Here is a 23,248-nt window from a genome sequence, read left to right on the forward strand (position 1 = left end):
TTCTTCATAGAGGAGTTCTGGGGATTTTATGTTTGTAGAGGTTTGGAGTACCAAGCATGAGATGATTATGGGCTGGTTGTTACTGTTGCAGTATCCTGTTCTTCCATGAAATGCAAGCCTTTCCTTGTCCTCTAGTGAATGTTTTAGTCATGTTGACTGGTGTAGTGTGTTTAAAGGCAACGCATGGGACAACTAGCAAGGGGCTCTGCCTTCTGGTCCTAGCTGTGTTGTATAATCACAGAGGAATTGTCCTAGTCTCTGTAAGATAGGTGTATCTGCTTCAGAGATGATAAGAAATACATTCTCTGGCACTGCATTTTAGTAAGAGATATTAGGACAAAATAGGACACATGCAAATAGAAATAGGAACTATGGGATGTTCAAGTAAAATTGTTATGCAAAGCAGATTAAGAGTGGATTTCACAAGCTATGAATCTAGTCTGATTTATGGACTATCATGCATGTGTATTTCCACAGGGTATTTTTCACTTTCATTGTATGTCACCAACTTCATTTGTATTGTAAAGCTCTAAAAGGGCAACCACAGCTGGCATGACAAGCACATGTTATGATTGCTTGTTCTTCATTACCTTTTTCAGTTTTTTTGATAGACACCATCAAGTAATGGTTTACAACAGAGCTGGCATGATGAGAGAAGTTGTGTAAATGAGAAATGTAAGATTTTTATATGCTTGCAAACTGCCACAAGACCACTGTGATATTTTTGCAGTGTTTCTCTGTTAAGCTCGAAAGCAACTCTGAAACACTCTCATTGGAATGCTTGATAGCTCTTTTCATTATTATATTCTGGTAGAGTGACTTTTGACCTTTGTCCCTCAGAGCTTGTGCCAAGAGTTCTTACAAAAGCCTTACAATTTCATTAAAGACCTGAAAAGTTGTAGTTGGTTGTACTTGGATAAATAGTCTAGAGCATAAGAAAACAGATGTATTTTACGTTTGGTATCCATGTTGCTAAACTTGAAGGGATAGCTACAAACAGCCCCTCTTTTAAGATGGCCTGGAACTTGTAGCATTTGCATTAGCAGTAGATACAGGAATAGAAACCAGCAGCCCTTACTCTGACCCCTAGGTAAAAGTAGTTCTTTCAAAATTTTTCTTCTCAAAATTGAGGGTTTATTTAGATGCTTAAGGCAATGTATGCTCTGTTCTTTATGTACAGATGTGCATATGTGCATTTGGGTTATTTTAGGGTATGGGTTTGGATTTTGAACTTTTCCCAAATAGAGCAGTTTTTATTCAGAATTCAAGGCTATTTTCTTTCCTTAGTGAAAAAAAAAAGGGGGGGAGGAGGATGGCATAGAGCTCTCTAGGCTTCAGAGCTTGACCTGTTCTTCAATTTGTGTGCTTTGCTGGTGGTTCTTCTTTTGGGACCCTGCTTAAAGCTAAATTAAACAGTGTTAATCTGATTACTTTTTAAATAAAAGCTCAATGAAGAAGGATACTCATTTGCAAGCAAATGACCATCCCCACTAGTACCTGAGTGAACTAATCCACACTGCACAACAGAAAACTGACAAAACGCTATGCTCTTCAGTGCTTCCAAATTCAATGTGGATTGGGTTTGAGATTAAGGAAGGATGTTTTGTCTTCTGTTTCCGCGATAACATCCTGAGCACCACAGCTAGTTATAAAAGGCGCTGGTCCTGGTCTTTAGTCACTGTAAACTAACCCTTGGTCTGTTAGGGAAAAACAACACTCCCCTTCCTCTTTTTAAGAAACTCTTCTTGTGAATCCCCTAGCATTCTGCTGTCTACATGTACAAGCCAAACTGTGGAGCTTAGGCTGTGATAACAATCTTTACTTTTTTGCACTCCATTTTGATCAGGCACTGAAATGAGACGGTGCTTTCTTTGTGACATCCAAATGTTGAACAGTCACACTTATGTCACGGTATGATGTTTCTCAGAATTAGTGTTCACTTAAGCACCATAAAAGTTGCTGAACATAAAATGAATCTCACTTCTGAGAGTCCCTGCTGTTACTGAAACACTTACAGGTCTTTCAGATGAGGGCAGCCTAATTAGAACGCTAGCTGTAGCTACTTCTAGCTCTGTAAAGCTGTTTTTGTTTGGGTTGTAAAATCACCAATACTGATTTTTACTGCAGGCTACCATTCTTTCTATAATGGAGATTTTGCATCCACCTTCTTGAAAATATGCAATTTGTGATATCTGTAGCTTAACCTTTATACAAGTGGTAATAGTGGAAGGACTAATTTGAAGAGAATTCTGTAAATTGCTGACATCTCGCTATCCTTCACAAGCAACATAGGCAGAACTGGTGAATTTGTTATCGTTTTACCTCTATGCGTTTGTGCTAGTGGAAACTTCCTACACAGAAGGAAACTTCATTGAAGATGAGACCTGTGGCAAAGTTCCTTGAGCTTTATTGACTCCTTCCAGGAGCTCTGTTAGACATTTTGGAGATCACTACAATATACTTTTAAAATACTAGGGTTTTTCCCTCCCATCTCTTTATGCCACGTAAACTGAAAAGGGTGAGCCATAAGGAAAGAGAATTGTTGTCTAGATTGTTCTTTTTTAATTATTTCTCTCTTTCTCTTATTATCTTAAATAAGCCTTCATAATTGAAAGCCTTTGCTGGAGGAGAAGTAGTAGTACAGGACTTGCAAGGCCTGAGAGGCAGGATAAGTTAATCTGTGCTGAGGTCTGTCCTTGTGGCTAGACTTGATTGTACCTCAGTTAACTTAAGGTTGCCTCAAGTATTCTTGTTACATACAAAAAAAAACAAAGGTGGTTTTGAAGTGAGAGCTTGAATCCTAATTCCTAGCTATATTCCTCTCTTTGGACTTTGCTTTGTTACAACATACTTCACTGTACTTGCCAGCCAGTGCTACTATGGATTTCTTGACCTCTGTCTGTCTCAATCTGGAGTTTTTAATGGTGAGATATTGCATGGAATTGTAATTGCAATTTGCATTTATCTCCTGCAGTTGTAAGTAACATTATTTCCTGAAATCCAGATACTTCTCCCCATCCACCCTTTCTGAATGTTAGGGGAATATTGGATTTACCTATAAACATTTATATGGAACAAACCTCCAGTGACAAGTAGGTTTGTGCAGTAGGCTTGGAGGACAATATTATTTGCAGTTTGGAAAGAGAAACTTAGATCCTAGAGTGGCTATGTCCTGTGACTTTCGTTGTATTTTGTTATCTCTCAACTATCTTGTGTTTTACTTTGGACTAGTTTCCAGGTTCCTTCAAAATGAATGGAAATTACTTAGTTTCTTTAAAAAGAAAATATGTCTGGAGACAGCACTATGTAATCCAGACACTAGCCTTTTGATTTGAAGAGCTTCAAAATTTGCTCTCCTTGATGGTAAATGCTGTCAATATAAAAAGTCAGTGTGTGCACCGTGTTGAAGTAGCTGTTGTCACTTCAGATAAAGCTTCTGACAAAAGCACCTCTTGAAGAGTGGGGAAGACAGACCCTTGCACTTTGTTGTGCTGGGAAGACTTTCTGAACATTTTGGGGGAGTTTGTATTTTGTGCTCTTTTTGTGCCTTTAAAAAAGTAAGGGTGGAAGAAGTGTTTCTAGAGTAGTAATGAGAATTGGGCTGAGGGTGAGAATGAAAACCTGTATACATAGCACATTATTGCATTATATTACAATCTACATGTATTATTTAGATTATATATATATACCAAGTATATTAGAATACTTGGTAGTTGAGTGCAGTCTAAGAAACAATCTTTCTCTGGCTATTTCCTGTAACATTGCTCAGGGGTTGTTAAGTGTTTTCACAACTTTTTATAGCCTCCTAGAGAGCAAGTATTCACAATCTTAAAGCATGTCCAAACAAGATGCTTTAGGTTTTGATCTGAAAAATGTGGGTATTTTATATTTCCCGTGTGTGATTATGATAAATTGAATTTAAGGAAGAGCCTAAAATATTCTAGCAGTTATGTGTTCTTGAGCTAGTCACCTTAACTGTCTCATGTATCTTTCTGCATTGAATGTTTGAAGTTAAAATTAACTGTACTCTGTGTGCGTTGTGATGAGTAAACCAGGAAAAGAACAACTCTGATTTGCCTTGACCTGAATTACAATGCCATTTTGACACGCAGATTACCCTAGGTTTCCTTAAGATGCCATTTCGACTGCACAGCCCCCTGTTGATAGTGTTAGGCAGCCAGAGTGAGGTCGATTCATTTGTTCAGGGGATTTCGTGCAACATGAGGATGAGGCAGGGAGCTGCAGGTTACCAAGCCATGTCTTGGGTTGTCTTCTGCAAAACCCTGAAGAGATGAATTTAAATATCCTGTGGTGCCTTTTGCAGTAAGTTTGTGGGGAAGGAAAATACTATAGAATGGACTGTGGTGAACTTGCTCTGCTGAATCCGGGTGTAACTTCTCTTGAAGCAGTGGGTGCTTACTAGTTTTGTAGCTAGTTATACCTCTCTTCTTGGAACAGAAAAGGAGCCATTTTTCTCTGAAATGAAAAGCTGTGTTAAAGCACCCCCGTGGAGTATGAGAACTGTCCTCCCAACCACCATTCTATCTCGGACTAGTCATTTCCAGGCTTAACTGAGTCGTGGGATTGCTGCCTTTGGATCATTTGTTCATTTTAAAAATTTTGATTCCTGCCCTAGTTTGAGTGTCATGAGCTCTCTCCTTGGATTCCTTAGACTTTGGGAATGTTTTTAATATACTACATGGTTTTCTTTGTGGCAGTGCAACTTTGTTGAGGAGAAAAACAGGGTTGGCAGCTAACAGGTTGTACTTGAGCAGTTCTGTTACCTTCTGTTTCAGTTAGCACAGCAAGAATCCCAAAACCTAGCAGTTCAGGGAAAAAGAGGAGGTTCAGCCAAAACTCAGAGCCCTCTCTGAACAAATTTGAGTTTAGTCTTTCCAAGATGTAAGCATTCTGATGAATTTGGCTAAATTCACAAGTACATATGTATGTTTGAGGCATTATGTTTAGTTTCATGTTTGCATATGGGAGTCAGCTTGAGAGTTGGGATGCCAGATCTGCTTGTTACATTCCAGTTTAGTGCCTGCATGTTCCTGAAAGTTGTTTAATTTTGAGAGGATCAAGACTGGTACGGAACAATTCACAAGGGTGGAAAAGCTGTGCTTAGAAATACTTGCCAGGTATGAAATTGAAAATGGCTGGGGATGCTGTGTGTGAACTGTTCTAGGTAGAACTTGGGAACTGCCTTGTGCGGCTCTTCAGCAGTGCTTCTTCTCTATTTCCATGGGAACAGATGGGCTTTTGTTGATAAGAGATCTATTCTCAAACTAGGAAACTGAGGAGCAGCAGTTGAGCCACTATTACTGTAAAACAGGGCTGACTACAGACTGAGGACATCACATGGCAGTATGTGTTCAAATGTAGCGGCTAAAAATATCCTTCCTTCTTCCTCCTCTCAGGCACAGATGCCCCAGTGTGAAAGGAAGAGTCACTGTGGCATAGACTTGATTAGATCTATAGCAGACGAGGGGATTGGCCGCAAAGGAATGCTTTATGTTTTGACCTATACAAAGAGCAGCGGTTTTTAAACAGTTGTTGAGATAAATAAGTGTTTGTGCCTTTTAGACTTTTTTTTTGCAGACCCTGGAGGCTGTCCCAGTTTGAAGCAGTGAGTCTAAGTTTCATTTTGTTGCTTAATTTATCTGTGTTTATTTGTACTTTGGGAAATTTTCAAAGCAAAATCCAGTGATACATGCAGTACCTAGACTAAATTTTGTAGCTTTGTTAAATCTGGGAAAATCTTACCATAGTTCAGTTAAGAATCTTTATTTCTCTTGGAGGCATAACACTGTTTTAAGTATCCAGATGATAAATTTTAATCTTGGTTATTATCTGGAAATCACTTGGAGGCCGGTTGGAGGTATGGGACAGATGGATTTACTGGATACTTTTCTTAAAATGTTTTGCAGCAAAATGGTTTAATTAGTTAAAGTCAGTTCTTTCATTGTGGTGACTTTACAATTTAAAAGGAGAGTCATGTCAGATGCAAACATCTAAGCCGGATACAGCAGTGCAGAGAGTTCTTACGTGTATTCCCAACTTACTTTTTAGTTGTATTTTGCTAGTGGATGTTAGTGGCATAAGTTTTTTTGAAAGCTGAAATTTTACATTACTATTCTGCAGTTGTCATAGTAATAGCTATGTAACTTTATAGCATCCACCAGAATTCCAACCTTGTGCACATGACTGCAAAGTTGCCCTGAATTTAAGGTCCTTCAGTACAAGTAATTTTTGCTTGACTAAGCGTTGGGAGCAGCTCCAGCGGTGTCTGTTTGACACACCGTCAGATAAAACGATTTTGTAGATATCTGTGTTGTGGAGGTGACTCCTCTTGAAATGATAGGTGAACATGCAGCTTTCTAAAGAAAACAGTATGTTCTGTTGCATCTGGAAGAGTGCACACTGAAAGGACCTGGAAAGGGGCAACAGGGGTGTTTACAGGGTGACTGTATATGTGTAAGCTCTCGGGTATAGAATATAGGGCATGGATAGTTTGGCTGTCTGCCAGGGTGAGAATGGAGCTGTGACAGCTAGTTAAAATGATCCTAGAAACAACAACTGGCTATGAAGATATGTCAGTCTGGGTGTGAAGCAGGAAAAAGTCCTTGGAGCAAACAAAGCCACTGAAGGGGGAGAGATGTGGAGGATTCATTATTAAAACAAGTCCCCTGTACAGGTTTTGCACGCATATGTGTAGGCAGTTCACCTTACTATGCCTTTTATCCAACTATTCTTTTTCTCGTCACAAAGCTTAATGCATGGCTCAGCGATGCTCCCTCACTGGTATTTGGCTTCAGGCCAAGCATTGATGAGTACCCCAAGCCCTGTGTGATTTGGCTCCTCCGAATCTTAATAGATTAATGCATATCTTCAGAGCAAGATAAAAACTCATTAAAATAATTTACATTTAGGTATTAGAATTTCTGGTAATTTTTAGTACCTACTGCCAAAAGCACAAATACGTGGTAATGTCCTTCATATGAAGCTACAATTTACCCTTTTTTCTTATTCTTGGAAAAAAACCAGACTGCCATATCCTTTAACTGCTCTCTGATAGTAATGAAATAAGTTTGTAGTACACAATCTTATCAAAGGTTTGATCTGTGGTGTCTTGTGATAAGGGAATGCACACTATTGCATAAGATTTGGCTTATTAGAAATCACATCAAAATGTGTCATGTTTGTATTCTATTGTATTGTAAATGACTCTAGTGATGGTGGCTGAGGTGTATAACAATCAAACTTCCTGATCATTCAAACTATGTGCCAAAATCTTTGCATGACTGAACTGTAGATCTGGGCTTCAACCTGTGCCCTCAGTGTCCCTAGTCTCTATGTAATTCACTTTTTTACATACCTGTTTTTAATCTCCATCTTCCCTGCTCGATATCCTGGAGCTGCCTGCTGGTGTCATCTGCTTGTATTTCATATTCTGGAGTTGTATGAGTTTCTGCACAGAACACTGTCTCGCAGTCACTGCAGTGGTTGAGAGACCTGCGCTGTTTTCTTGCTGAAAGGCAATTTGGCAGACATCAGCTGATCTGCATCAACTCTCCGTGTGTAAGCTTTTACCTCAGAGCCTGTAGCAGAGCCACACTTGAACTGCTCATGAACTGTGGTCAGGTTATCCTTGCTAAATGACTGATCTGTAATGCACGCTAAAACAATGCATGTAAATAAATAAATGGAAGCACACAGTAGTAACTACACAAAAGATAGCTTGAATATTTTTATCCATATAAAAGTATGTAGGATCTTTTAAGTATTAAAGTCTCTTCAACCAAAAATATCCTGAAATGGGCTGTAGCAGTGCATATCTTTGCTCACCTGAAGTTCTGTAGATATGGCCCTGCTACTATGCTAGTTCCCCAATGGAGGTGCTGGCACCTGGGGGATATACAGCCTACCATCGACCTCTTCGGTTGGGAGTTAAGGAACAGCCAGGTAACTGTTACCCACTGTAACTCACTGAGGAGATTCAGATTCTGGTCTCTTTTTACTTTCCTGGATTTCATTTCAGTAGATGTTGAGGTTTTTCTCATTTGTATGTACCAGTCAGCAATGAGGCAGATAAGGGTGTTGATACATAACATAATTTTGAAAGGCAGCAAACATTGATCCTAAAGAATTTAATTTTCTGAAGCACTCTTATCAGCTGTAAGAATTTTAAGGTCTGTAGTTGCAAATTCTCGTCTGCTTCTTGTTTTAATTTATTTCCTCTCATCGCCTTTCCAAAAAAGAAATATAGTGAGATAGCAAAAAAAAGAAGTTGGAAATAGCAATAATTGCTTATGAAGATTTTGGGGGTTTGGTGGATATCTTCACTATAATTACATGTGTGTGTAGTATGTGATCTCTGGATCTGTGTTCATGTCATCTTTCTCTTTGCATTTCCTCATCTTCCTGTATTCAGGCAATGCTAATCATGTGATACTTTTGTGACTTGAGGCCTTAGAAATATATTCTTCTTATTTTTTTAAACTCAAATCCAGTGTTTTGTTGGCCATTGTCGCAAAGTAATTCTCGGAAAGCTGAGAAAGATAAAAGTCCTTGAGGAAAAGTGGTGGCGTGGTGCTTAATTTTAAAGGGGGGCAGGTTCTGTGGACTATTTACTTCCAACACCACATAAAACTTTTTTGAGGAGAGGTAGCTTCAAACTATTGCATGGCGTTATTTACAGAACGTAATACTACTTTATTTGAGAAACTGCTTTCAGTCAGTGTACTGTCTTGCCTGTTGCACTGTACCAATTGACAGAAATTCAATGAAAAATAAAGCACCAAAGTTTTTAGAGCAAGTATGCTTTGAAGTATCAATTTGTGCTTTTTAAAGCTTCCTATTCACGTGGCTCCTCTCCTGTGACTCCTGATCTTTCATTCATTTTAGAATAAAGTTATAGTAAGAAAAGTATCCTTCTAAAAAAAAAGAACTTTGTTCATCTACATTTGCTGTTTGTATGTGTTTACCTTGCTTTATTAACATAAAAAATGCTCAACAGGCAAGTCATTGTTTCTGCCATCTGATTTAACCAGATTTTAACTTGTATTGGCAAAACCAGCTGAAGCTGCCTGTTGTATCTGCAGCTGGACCTGTGCTAATATTGTCATGAGGGAGTTTTATTTGTAAAATTCTCTATAATATAGATGTTGCCTGGAATCTTTAACATATCTGGTGTGCAACCAGTGCAAATGCAGAAAAGCTGGATGAAATCACAGTTACACTGAAAGCATTGGGTTTGTCAGCTGATCATTAAAAGTGATAAAGAATCAGAATTTCTTGGCTTTCAGATTTTGGACAGAATGTTTTGGTGACGACAGCCAACCTAATCTTTGGCACAGATCCCAGTCTAGTTACATTGTTAAAAGTACCTATGGACTTAGAGCAACTTTCTTACTAAAGCATGGGGTTTGGGCACTAAAATCCTTTGGCTGTTCTAAATTAGTCATCCAGCTTTTTGTTCACCACAGTTCTGAATGCTCATGAGATACAGTGGGGCAGGATGACTATAACCATTTTTTTATAGGTTCGTCTTACCAGAGCAGTCTTTGAAACAAGAATGGGAACAATAAGCTAGTACCTTCATCAGTTTTGCTCTATCTTGAAATGTGGTAAGCTTATTTTTTGTTTGCTTCCTTCAGGTTTTGAATGAAGAATGCGATCAGAATTGGTACAAGGCAGAACTCAATGGAAAAGATGGCTTCATTCCCAAGAACTACATAGAAATGAAACCGCATCCGTAAGTAGAGCTTTGGTGATAGGCTCCCTTGATCTTGCTTTTGTGCATCCTCTCAAACAGAAGGAAGGTTTTCTGCTGAATACTTTGCAAAGTGTACCTTACGAGATCTACCAAAAGATACGACTAGATAAAGGATGGCTACTGGGTTGTATCTCTGGCTGTAGCATTTACTGTAACTTGTTTCATAGCTAGCTGTGTAGCAGAGTATTTTTGGAAGCTTGTCTGGTGGTTGCTCTGGTATTTTGCTGTAGGGTCAGACAGACTGATCGTGGAGGTAACAGGCATAAACCAGCAGAAAACTCTTTAGTAGAGAGTTGTCATCACAGCTGCCCCAGGAAAAAAAGTGACTGTGTTCTTCTCATGATTCTCTATTTTACTTAGCGTAGCAGATAAGAGTAAAAATTGTGGCATTCACAGCTCACCAGAAAAATGTTTAAGGATATTTGGAGCTGAACTCTTAGTGTGTCTATCTCGCATCCTACGTACAGAATCACATAACTGTTTAGGGCAGTCAGGACCTCTAACAGTCATCTGGTCCAACACCTTCCTTGCAAAACAGGCCAACCTCAGAGTGTGTTCTGTTGTGCAAGTGTAGTTGTGTTGGTTTGCAGCTCTAGAGAAATATAAGTAACTAATTTAAACATTTCCTCTTAGATATAAACAATCTAGCATATGAAAATAGTAGCATTTCATGACTAGGTATTTTCTTTGTGTCAGTTCATGTATTTCTGCTGTCTCTTGCTAAACTCTGGTTCTGCTAACCTTTTAGATACTTCAGCATCTGAACAGGTTTACAGTTGGACTCAATGATCTTAAAGATCCTTTCCAACTTAATTCTATGATTATATGATTCTATAAGAAAACAGCGAGCTCTGGGTAGCAGATTCAAAGGAGGGAAAAGGTTTAGGAAAGAGCAAAGAGGATGACATGAATGCATCAGTTTTGCCCACAAAAACTGATGATTGATTTGTTGTTGGCTGTAATAATATCATTAAGATATTGCAGTTAAATCCAATCAAGAATTATTTTTGTAAGGGTTCTTTTGAAATTGCAGAAGGATGCTTCTGAGGGACTGTGCCCCAAGGAGGAGAGGAGGTATACTGCTTTAGTGCAGCCAAGTGGGAAATGAAGCAAGGATGTACAAGAAAATTCTGAAATTGTTTAAAACCTTGTCTGCTGCAGTAACATGTCTTCTTGACCCTGATCGTGCCAGTCCACTGGGGGTCACAAATATACATTGCAATTTCTCTCTCTCGTTGATTTGAATCATCATATATCATTTCATAGCAGTTTTGCAGGCATTTGAGTTATGCTGCAGTGATGTCTCCTGTGATGATGATCAGTTTGTTCTGTAATCATCCATGGTATTTGTTTTAGAGGGATAGAGCTGTCAGGTTTTCGCTTTTTGATATCAAAAGGGAATGAACAATATCTGAGCCTGCAAGTATATGAATTTGGTAGTGAGTTTTAAGCATAGTTAATTTGACCTTTTCTGAAGATGTTTAAACTGCTGATGGCAGCTGGATGGAGTTAGCTCTATGTGTCAGCAATGCTGGGAGTCTTAACTAGTGCATTAACAACCCTGGGAAATTATGCAAAAGTTTTCATAGCATAATGTTTGCTTAGCTGTAGTGTGGAGCTCCCTAAGTAGTCATACAGGTCATACAAAAAGCAAATTGCAGGCAGCTGACAAGGAGTGAGAAAGAGAATGTTCCTTTTGTCAGACTAGTATCAAATTGTGTTCTGGGAAGGTGACACAAAAGCTTTGCAAGAGGATTTGGAAAGAAGGCAACTGAAAATGGCTTTAAAATCCTGTCCTAGGATCTGAGAGTTAAATCCTCCAGCCCCACAGCTGGTCTTAAATGCAGTGTTTGTTTCTTGCTTGTAGCTTGCAAATCTTACAGTTTGCTTTGTAATTACTAGCAAATTAAGCTGAAAGGAAAATGTGCTGCCTCTCAGTCACCATCTGAGTCACCTGGGTTCTGAAGGGTTAATCTGAATTGACACATCAATTAACAAAGCAAAAATGTGAGTGGACATAGGCATGATACTCAGAAGAGCTGCAGGAAACTCTGGGCAGGGAGGCTTCCTGTGAAGGCACAACAGTGCAGTTCAGTGGCAGGACTACCTTTCTCTCTTTAAGGAGGCAGGGGAAGAATTTGCTGTTTATGAAACAGCCTGGGTCAGCCTCAGGGTGTGTGTATCTCAAGTATTTGTGTTTGTAATCAGCTTTTCTTGAAGATGTTGCTGAAGTCTCACTTTGCAATGTTGTAACTTAGGCAGAGGAAATCGGGGAAGCTGAATGGTTGTGCTGAAAAAGAATTGCCAAACTGCTGATTGAAAGGAGTCTGAAAGTCGTGTGAACTTTGCCTTGTACCAATCAGTGCCTCTCCCTCTGGCTGTGCAGCATTAGCAGTAATGCCTGGATTAGGTTTTGCAGGGCTGACTGGATGAGCTTCACCTACATTACAAAGCTAGTTGGAGACAAGTGTTACCAAGCTTAGCCCTTCAGCAGGGAAGCTGTGGGAATGTTGTGGTCTGTTTCTTTGGCCTAATTCTCCATGTGGGATTTTTGATATGCTGTGATTTTTGTTAATTTTTTCAGTCATTCTGTAGCAAAGATCGTATGTGCACAACGCCTCCAATGCTTTACAAGTGTGTTCTTAAGTAGACAGTAGTCCTTCAAAATAACTTTCTTTCCTTCATCTGTGGGGTTTTCTTTTCTTTTTTATATTTAGAATTCAGGCTCCTTTTACTCTGGCTAAAGTGGTAGCGAAGTCATATAAAACTGCAAGGGAGTTCAAGAATTGTGAAATATTTTTAGTCTCTTTAAAGGGCCTTAGAAACAACTGGCAGAAAACTTTAAGAATTTGATATTGTTACTTTGGAAGTATTACTTCCTTTAGTTGAATTGTACACTTCAAACATAAGGTATACTTCTGAGGCTTCAGGAAGGATTATAGATGTTTTGTTGAGCTCTTTCAGGCTTTCCTTCTATTTTAGAGATGAATGAGGTGTTTTGGGTTTTTTTTAAGATGAGGCTTTCATTTCCAAGTCACATGTGAGTAATTGAGAATTATTTGAGAACTAAACAGAATTAAAACACTTTGTAAACAAGAACTATGGCAAGATACCTAAAATCATAATATGAAAGCTTGCTTTACGTAACGTTTAGCAGAGGCAAAATTCAAGACTTCCTTGTCTTTCTGACAATTGTGCCAAAAACCCAGGAAACAAAATACCACCTTTGAATTCCAGAGCAGTTTCACATAATGGTTTCTCTTCGTTGATTTTTGAAGGCAGCAGAGTACAGTAAGAAACAGGTGGATGCTTCCTCTGCTGTCTCTGCCACCGCCTCCAGTACTGAGAAGTGGCACAGGTGCTAAACCACCAGGAACGTACTAAATGCTATGAAGTTCTTTATCACTGGAAATAGGGTGGTTGTGGGAGAAGGCTTCTCCTTTGCATCCCAGGGGATAAAAAGTACACACAAGACTTACAAACAAGTAAAATATCTCTAGGTGATCATGGAAACCGAGTTTATAAACAAGACATACCATTTTCAGTACCAAAACACTTTTCATAATGGAGCTACATAGCTAAATGGAGTGAATACTCCTTTTACAAGGAGGACATCCTAGAGTTGTTTTATTGAATATGTTGCGTATAGTAGAAATACATCTGTGGACTCATCAGCCTTGATATAACATAGGGATGCGTTTTTGTATAGCCTCCTATGGTGAGCAGATACTGAAGACAGCCAGTGAGAAGCGTGAGGGCTGCCAGTAGCTGGAGAGTATGGTAATCAAGTAATTGGTCCTCCTTCACCTCTAGAGATAGCTTCCTCTTAGAGAGGAAGATCTGGTGATTTTATGACTTTGTGAAAACTTTGACTTCTCTTAAGAACGATGGTTTCAGGGAGGATTCTGCAACTTTTGTCATTTTGCTGCACCAAAGCCTTCACTGTAGAAAGTAAACTTGTGAGTGGAACTCTTGTTATTAAATGCTCTCCTCTAAGGTCAATCATCTACATGGTTATAGGCTGTGGTAAGTACTTCTGTCCTGTGTGATCTGCTACTCAGAACTGAAAGCGGTCTTTTTTGGCTGTGAAGATGGTTCTGCTTTTCCCACACCATGTGACCTACCACTCGGCCCGTGTTTGCCTTTAATCTTGGCTTAGTCTGGAAACTCAAGTGTAAATGTGGGTAAGAATCCCGTGACCGGGGGCTGTTGGTCAGTGCTGACGATCTGGTTGCCTGAGATAGGTTTAACCTTGGTGTCATGGAGATGGTCAGCCTGTGGTTTTGACTTCTGCACAGCTGTCAAGAGTTTCAGATGTGGCTTCCATGGTGCAGCTATTTCATGTGACTGCCTATGTGAAAGCTGCTAGATTGTCCTGACTGTAGGAGAAAGCAAGAAAATAGGCTACTGAAACAAGTATTATCAGTGTCTTTCCTAGAACCGAATCGCACGCCCAGCTCAGCGCTCTTCTGCAATGAAGCAAAGAGACCTTGAGGGACCTTTTCTCACTTAGTTTGCATGTAACTCCATTCCTGGCACCTGCTTTAGCTTTCTGACATGAGATACCTGTCTTTAACCACAGTGCTGTGGTAGAGGTCAGAAAGATTGGACTCTGGGCTGCAGGAACAACCAGCTGCTGAATGAAGCTTCTCATTCTCTTTGCTGAAGTAGTTGTGTCCTACCGCCTGATCTCAAAGAGACTGGAAATTGGGTTTGATACAAAAGGCACTTTCCATTTGTGCATGATAGTCAATCCATAGGTAGGATCTTGTTTCTACAGCTGTGATGTTTCAGCAGAGAAACTTGTGAGTGAACTCCCAGTGTTTCCCTTGCATTTTGCAAATATTGCCTTTTTTTTGGAAAGATTTCTACCCACTAAAATAGTGATATTTCTGTGCTTAATCCTTAATAACTTACACTTTCTGTATTGTCTACTCTGCAAATCATGGCTAAAGCATGGGTGGCTTCTCATTAGGAGGCATAAGTAATAAAGAAGACTCTGTAATTACTCACCACTGATTATCTTTGGGTACTAATAGTGAAATAAATGCTGCTGTATCATAGGGAATTTCAATAGTGACCAGCCACCAGTGCAGGACGAATTTGTTGTCTCTGACTTGATGGCATAATACAGTTTGGACAATTAAAATTGTCCAAATTAAAATTTGCATGTAGAGACGTGAGACTTTATTCCTTAGTGACAGAGGAAGAGACTTGAGTTTCTTGCTTGAGCTAGTCATTTAATCTGTTTGACTTTAGGTTATGAGGCCTCATTACTAAGATATCAGTGCAGACCACAGTAGACATTTGAACTTTGTCCAAGGTTGTAACCAGTTCCCAGGGCAGTTGTCTTAACCTCACAAAGCAGGACTTTGCTGTAAAGCAATTTGTCTATGTTAGGTTCTTGTATTGATGTTTTATATGCCAAATTGCAGATACAATAGGGTGCAGAACAATGTGAATAATGTGTTGAATTTTGAACAGGTTTTTTCCACTCTGAAAATAAATCCTGTAATTTGAGGATTTCACTCTTAACCACATCTCTGCTTTGCTGAATTGGATGAAATAGGGCTACTGCAAGCACCTGCTTATTAAGTCACTGTTGCTTCATTGCCAGGATGAAACATTGTGAAAAGCTGCATGGTTCAGTAGTGTGTACTGGAGGGGCAGCGAGGTGGAGTCTAGTTATGTCTGTCAGAAATCATTTCATCTCTCTGTGAATATCTATGTCTGGCTGTCCCCTGAACGGATTAAAATTCTTAACTTTCCCTGTTGTTTTCTTTTCCTCACTGCACAGGTGGTTTTTTGGAAAGATTCCCCGAGCAAAGGCTGAAGAGATGTTAGGCAAACAGAGACACGATGGTGCCTTCCTCATCAGGGAGAGTGAGAGTGCTCCTGGGGACTTCTCCCTCTCAGTCAAGTAAGTAATGCCCAGAAGCAATCATGTGTGGTAATCAGACTATTTACTGCTCATTTGGACTGTGAGTAAAGGGCAGGTGATTGTCAATGCTGAGGAGCAGGAATAATCTGCCAGATGCCATGTAGTGTTCCTGTTCTTCCAGTGATACATACTTATTCCCTCTCTAACAGAACAAATATATACGTTCTGGTTTATAATGAGCCTACAGGGCTGACCTGGTGGCAAGTTGTTGTCTAGCCCCTGTAGTCCCAGGCACTATATGTTGGTTTGTTTGTGGATCCCATTCCTCCTCCTTACAGCCACAAAGTGCCCAGTGTGTACATGTTTCTCCCATCCCCCTTCTTTCCTCTTCTGCAGTACAAGTTACTGCTTTGTCTTCTGTCTGTGTAGTGCACTTTCAGGTATGTTTTTCATGTCTGCTTGGCACATGCTTTGGGGATATTCATGTTGTCTAGCACTGGGACCTGGAGCTGTGAAAACAGAGGCCTCTTTGATCTGTCACAAGTGTATTCCATGTTGGTAGAGAAACTCAGTCTAGTAACAGTGAAGTGAGGAGGAGCATCCTTGAATAACCTTACTAGAAGTACTGGCTGTTAGCCAGCAGGAGCTCCTGCTAGTTAGCCATGGCCCACGTAATACCATGCTACCTATCTTGCCCATCTGAAGTCACTGTGAAATAGAAACTTGAAAAGGTATATGATGTAATTTAACATGGGTTGGGGGTGGGAGGGATTCTATCCTTGGCAGTTGATTTTGCCTTTTTTTATTTTCTGTGATCTTCCCCTTTTGTACCAGAAATGAACAAGATTTTCTTTACAATCCTAGCAGGTTTTGGTTATTCATGCAGAATTCCTAGTTTGCTGTATTTTCTGTGGCTGTCAGTGATCTGTCTCAACAGAATTTTTTTTTGTTTCTGGTCATCTTTGGTCTGTAACCAAATTTTTGTCCTGTACAGCAGCACACTGAGTCATGCCAACAAACTGGATTAAAACCACTGATTTTAGGGATGTTTATATTTCTGTCTTGGTTACAGTCACCTGAGCTGGAATACTAGATAGGAATGGAAGCTTCATTCCAGGAAAGTGCATTCCTTTAAGAAACATAAAGTTGTGATAGCATAGCTCTGCCTGCCTGTTAGTTTAGTGTTGCTATCTGTTGGTAATCTCAGTTGATTTTTTTTGGTGTTTAATTTAGAAAAGTCTTTTTCTTAAACAGTGATCTGCAGGATTTGAAATGATGAGAAGCTCTCAGGTTGAGGAAGGGAGAGCAGAGGCAGTACTCATGAGTTCACGTTACCTTTGAGGCCAAGATAGTGTCTACTTTTTCAGCCAATGTATAGAGGCTGTGTGCGCCAAGTAGGGAACAGTTGTCTTCTGTTTTCAGTGTTTTAGACTAAAAATACTGATGTGCCATTCATCTGGAAAATCCCAATGGACCTCTTCGGAGTTCTTCTTTATTCAAAATAAAATTGTTGGAAAAGTGACTTCAGCTGAATGCCATCATTTGTCAGAAAGCATTGTTAACACAGAATTGAAGTTGTTGGGTTACATGTGCAGCATCGTTTTTCAAGCATTTTGGGGTTGGGGGGGGGTTGGTTGTGGGGGGGGTATGTGTTGTGTTCTTTTTTTAAAAGGACCAGAAAGATCCTTTTGTTTTGCAAAACAAGTCTTTTGCTTAAGTCCAGACTGGCTACCAAAAGAGACAATCCTGCCCTCCCTGTGGCAGTATTTCCCTGCAATTTACTTGTAATGGAACTGGTGCTTATGTATTGCATTATTACACATACCTAGTGGTGCTGGGTGAGGGAGGGACTGAGATGGTGAGAAGTGCAGGACCATAGCAAGAGCAGCACAAACTTAAACTGAATGAAGTCAGTTGTGAAATTGCTGTGTGTGAAGAGCTAAACCAAAGCACTCGTACTGTTTGACTTCAAAATCTTGTATTTAGGAACGCAAAGTGGAAGGCATCATGGTGCATCTGCTTTAATGTGACCTTGTATTTGTATGGCAAAGTCCATGGTCTGTGTCCTAGGTATTCTGTGCATTGTCTTCAGTGACTCCATACATCCATCAAGAAGTAACATGTACTGAACGCCAGCTATGTGGCAACATAGTGTAAAATAAAAAGCTGAAATGTTGCATGTTGTCCAAGATAGTGTTGTGACATCAGAAATCCTTTATGAAAAGACCTGAAACTTCTGCAAATTCAGAGTGGTTTGAAAAGCTGATTTTAAAACCATATGTGAAGCTTGCAGGATTTTTCTTCAAAATAAATTCAGTATTTGGATTCTATCTCTCTGATTTCTGTAAAATACAATTGGCAAGTGGTTTTGGGACCTCTTTTTACAGCAACCAATTAGTATCTATATTATCAGTGTCATTGACAGTTTTCACTGTGCGCTGAAGGACCTTTTTGTTGCAAATTCTGTGCTGATGATCCCAAAAGAGGACTACTCAGTAATAATGTGCTTTTTTTTGGTGTTCTTCGTTCTTTCTGCACAGGTTTGGAAATGATGTGCAGCACTTCAAGGTGCTTAGAGATGGGGCTGGCAAATATTTCCTCTGGGTGGTGAAGTTCAATTCTTTGAACGAGCTGGTAGATTATCACAGATCCACATCTGTCTCCAGGAACCAGCAAATATTTCTCCGGGACATTGAACAGGTGCCTCAGGTAAGAGAAATGTCCTTGCAGAGTATGCTATTTAGACTGTTGCAACCATGGTTGAAGTGGGACTGCATCTTAGAGTAAATGAATAGGGATGGAAAGAAGCTGACTGACATTTTTCTTGTCTATGGAAGTGTATCTTTAGATCCTGCAGCTTGAATTGTACTGGTAAATAAGCTGGATGTTTGTGCAAAGCCTACATGCTGACTCCCTAGTCTCCCCTTGAGTTCTGGCAAAGTGTTACTGTTGCTGCTTGAACACTTGGCTTGTCTTAATGTTTATAGATACTGTTTCAGGAGTGTCATCTCATTCCTGTGAATTAAAAATGGGCTTAGTCCTGCTTTTAGTACATAGTAAGAAACGATAGTTCTATTTATACTGGTTCATAGCCAGAACTGTACCTCTCAGTAGCCAGTGATGCTTTGGTGCTGGTCTTTCCTGAAGAGGTGGTTACAGGTAGTAGCATATGGAACATCTCTAGTCTTCTGGTTTGGTCTAGCCAGTGTTAAGAGAAACCAAAAACTACTGCTAAGTGCCAGCAGAGCAGCTTGTGTATATCTAGCTCTTTGTTTTGTTCCATTTCCCTGGGCAATCGGAATGTTATGTTGCATGTAACTGGGTCTTTTGTCAATTTGGATAAACCCTTTTGCTTCTAAGTGCAGCATTCTAGTTCTAGCTTGAAGACAAGGGAGGGGGTGGAATTCATGCTGCCCTCCAGGTGCTGTGGGCACCCTTTGCCATAGTTTGTCTGAATTAACATCTGGCTCTGCACTGTTGGGTCAGTGATAAACAGAGGATGAGAGAACAGCTGGCTGAATATGACAAGCATTAAAATACCTTCCTAGCCTCATGATTCTAAGAATAGAAATGTATTTTAAATGAACCATTAGCTTTTCCATAAGAATGGAAATATTTGGTGACCGGGCCAAATTCTCCGTGACAGAATTTCTTGATACTGGAGAGTTTTAAAGAAAATGTGTAAAATGCCAAGATCCAGATTTTAGGGGGAACTTTGTGTATCACAGTGTTAGGTAGATAAGCAATATTCATGCTGTCAGTTGGTGTAAACAGAATGAATAAGCAAAAAGACTATTGTATTGCAATAGAGTACAGATTTACAGTAGGTCATGAAGACTGGAAAATACTAGGAAAACATCTGAGTCATCTGCTATCTTTATTTTGGCTCTTTCGCAGAAACTTGACTTTCCTCTAAGATCTGCTATAGACTATACTTTCCTATTTTAGCATCTTGTTACAGATGTTGGAAGCTGGCTTACACGGAAGTGAAACAGCCCGAATGTTTATTGTTAAACTCCAGTGTAAGTTAAATTCCTGCCTGAGGGAGCAGGTGTCTTGAGTGCTGTGGATGATTCTCACTTTGTGTATCTTTTTCTTTCCCCTTTCAGCAACCAACATATGTTCAGGCCCTGTTTGATTTTGATCCCCAGGAGGAAGGAGAGCTGGGCTTCCGTCGCGGAGACTTTATCCAAGTCCTTGACAATTCTGACCCCAACTGGTGGAAGGGAGCCTGCCACGGACAGACGGGCATGTTTCCACGCAACTATGTGACCCCAGTGAACCGGAACATCTAGAGATAAATATTAGAGATTATTTAAAGAAACCAGAGAAACAGTAAATACACATACAGAGCCTAACTGCAGCCAGTGACCTAAAATCACACGGCGATAAAACCTGAGTCACCTTTCACCGTGAGGTGATCCTCCTTCACTCAGTACGGAACTTCAGGGGCGGGGTGGGGGAAGAGTTCAACTTACACACCAAAACTTATCTTTAAAAAAAGAGAGAGAAAAAAAAAGAAAGTAACAAATTTCCTCAGCTGCTCCTGGGTTACCCCCTTTCATTCATTCTTCTTGTTTCCCCCTCCTCCTCTGTCCATCAGTGCATGAAGTTTTAATGCCATATAAAGTCCTAGCCATGCAGTTAAAGGAAAAGGGAGAAACTCTGCTGGTATTTTCTCTCTCTGCAAACAGTCTTCATTTGACATGAAGGGACATGAGAGAAGAACCAAATCCACAGTCCTGCCTTTAAAAAAAAAAAAAAAAACCATCAGTCTCTGCTTTTGCCTTCAACATTCAGCTCTTCTTGCCTGGGAAAGATGAGGTGTTAATCTAATTTTTATTGTCTCTTCTCCTTTGGCACTTTCTTCTGAAGCTCAGCAGCTTCCAAGTGGGGGAAGGGAGAAGAATTGTGTGGCTTTCTGTTCTGTGGGTTTTTTTTTCTTTTGAGTCACAGAGCTGCTTTGAGAAACTCCAATGTACAACTGAAATCTGTTAATGCTGTGCTGACAGCTTTTTTGTTTTTTCTTAAAGGTGTACGGTTGAGCACATTCTGTAATTTTTTCCATAGTGCCTTTCCCTTATTTTCTTTTTTTATTATTTTTTAAGTTAAAAGGACAGTCCAGAGCTTTTCAGAGGGTTTTTTTCTGCCTATGTGTAAATAAATACTTTTGGGGGAAGGGTGTAAAGGAGGATGGTTTTATCAATGGACATTTGAGAAAAATCTACAAACAGAGATGGAGCTTTAATCTTAAGATTGGTCTTGCTGATCAACTTCCCTTATTCCAGGGAAAATAAAATCAAGGCATTCAAGTGGCAGCTTAGGCTGCTTAGAGGTGGGGAGCTGCAACCAGGAACCTCAAAAGAAGTAAGAGAAAGGGGGGAGTTATGACCAGGGAAAATGAGGAAGAATATTTTGGGGAGGGAGGGTCAAGGGGAGAATTTGAGAAATCATAGCCCTGAGATGTCCTATAAAATGTACATTCCTTTGATGGAAAACTTTATAATGCAGAGAAACCTCAAAAAATAGTGCTTGAAAAAACTTTATGCTGTTAGTGAATGTTTCTATGTGATGCATGTAATCAACCTGTCTCTTTGGCCTGGATAGGGAATATTTGCAGTCGTGTTGCTCTTGAAAAGTGGGGTTGGCATCACTGTTCTCCAATTTCTCCTCCCTCCTCAGGTCAGTGTTACCGTTGAAGTAGATTTCCCCCCACCCCGCTCTCCATTCACAGCAGGCTGTGTGATGACTGTAATCCCCACCCTGCACCATAATGGCATTTATTGTGGCCATTTGCTCCTCCACCTGAGCAATGTGACATTAAATTGGACGGAAAGGAATGCAATCAAGCTGTACCGCTCGCTGTGCCAATCTTCAGTTGCATTATTTTTCCTTTTGATGGCCGTTTGGCTGGATCCCTTCACCCCACCAACGAATCCAAAAAAACTGCAGCAGAGATCTCCTCCTGCCCTGCCTGAGCACAGGCAATCTTTTGTTGGAGGGTGCCTTTTTTTGTACTAAGTGTTACAAATGTTTTATTCCTGAGATGGACTCTGCCTTACACTTTAATTTTCCAGCAGATGAAAGAGAGAGCTATCCTGTAGAGTATTACTTTCTCCCCCTCTCCTTGCTAGCTGTCACTCACTTTCTTCCTTCTTTGTAAAGTGATTGGAAAAGGAATCTATGGCATTCTACACCTGGACCATTTGATTGTTTCCTTATTTTGGAATTGGTGTATATCATGCAGCCTTGCAGACATATGTCTTGTGTGTGTATATATATTAAAAAAAAAATCAGTGTTTAAATAAAAAAGGCCTATGTACTTAATCCTTTAACTCTGCAGCAGCATTTGGTAGATAGTAATTAACTGTGAATAATAAATATACATTGAATTCTTCACTTGAGCATCTGTCTGTTATTTCAGTTAAATGACCAAAATGTGACTGACTGAGCTAATCTATAGGATATTAAATTGCTATGGGAGGGAAAAGCTTGTAAGGTGTGCTCTGGCCTGAAGTGCTCAAACTCTTCAGCGTTATCATAGTTCAGTCTCGGCATGCTTGGGCTGAATTTGTTACTCTCTCAAGCTAAGTCAGCGGAGAGCAGTGTCAGTTGGCATGTGTGGCATTATGAGTAGCGAGGAGGGGGGAAAGGAATTGATTGTGTTGCTTCCAGGATTAAAGACCACATATCTATCAGCTGAATGGGAGGGTAGCACTTCAGTATTTCTTCCCTTGTTTTTTTTTTCCTGAGCTTTTTACCGAACTGCTCAAGTGCCCCTGTGAGTAGGGCCTGTAATATCGTAAGGAGCCAGTAATGGAGCGCCATACATCAGTTATTTCTGAATAAGTCTTGCTGAAGGACAGAGGGGAAGATGGGCGTATGACTTGTGTAAGCACCGCAGCCATGGCTCACACTGTCACGGGACCTTTTGATTTGCTTAATCACTGCCTTGCAGATTGTTTTCACTTTCGTTGCCTGAAGAAGGAGCTGCTCGGTTTTGCTAACAAGCTGTGCGGGCAGCTCTGCACGTTATCTGTCAGGAGCTGCCGGTCTGTTGGCTCTGCAGCTTCTCCCCAGCTTCATTTATGTTCAGAAAGCGCCTGTGAGTTTTGCAGTCGATTTTAATATACAGTAGGAAAAGGCCCATGTGAGAGTTTGGGTTGTTTTTTAACAGTCGCTCTTAGTTATGCTCAAATACAGATGTAGTCAAGGAGTTTGTGGTTGCTCAGAAATGCCTGGTTATTCCTAGGGATTAGTTCTTTATTTTTCATTTGTGCCAGTAAAGTCAATTGTGTGCAATGCGGTTCGGAGCTCTTGGCTTTTTTTTATAATGCTGTAACAGAAGATGTTGCTGAAAACTCTGTGCTATTCATACTGAAAAGTTTAGAAAATCTTCCTTTCCTTGTGCTTTAGGGAAGAAAAACGCCTGTTGCTGCTGTGGATTGTCTACCGTCAAGGCTCAGGACTGCTGCAGTCGAGTCATTTCCTCGTGGGTGTTCTCCCGCTTACAGCTTTCGCACGTGGGTCAGCAAAGCTGGTGCTGGACTGCCGAAAAAGCCGAAATCCCCGCTCAGCCGCCTGATGCAGCA

General features: G+C 40.2%; 1 protein-coding gene across 1 annotated transcript; it reads left to right on the top strand.

Annotated features, from left to right (window-relative positions):
• Positions 1–9,656: 9,656 nt before the first annotated feature.
• On the top strand, positions 9,657–20,161 carry GRB2 (growth factor receptor-bound protein 2; the record flags this gene model as incomplete). The annotated part of the gene is made up of 4 exons (XM_009702756.1): positions 9,657–9,754; positions 15,573–15,695; positions 18,197–18,365; positions 19,766–20,161. Coding segments are annotated over 4 exons (576 nt in total), but the record flags the coding sequence as incomplete, so codon positions are not given.
• Between the last annotated feature and the right edge of the window lie 3,087 nt (positions 20,162–23,248).

Source organism: Cariama cristata, unplaced genomic scaffold (genome assembly GCF_000690535.1).
Source record: "Cariama cristata isolate BGI_N322 unplaced genomic scaffold, ASM69053v1 scaffold45176, whole genome shotgun sequence".
NCBI lineage: Eukaryota > Metazoa > Chordata > Aves > Cariamiformes > Cariamidae > Cariama > Cariama cristata.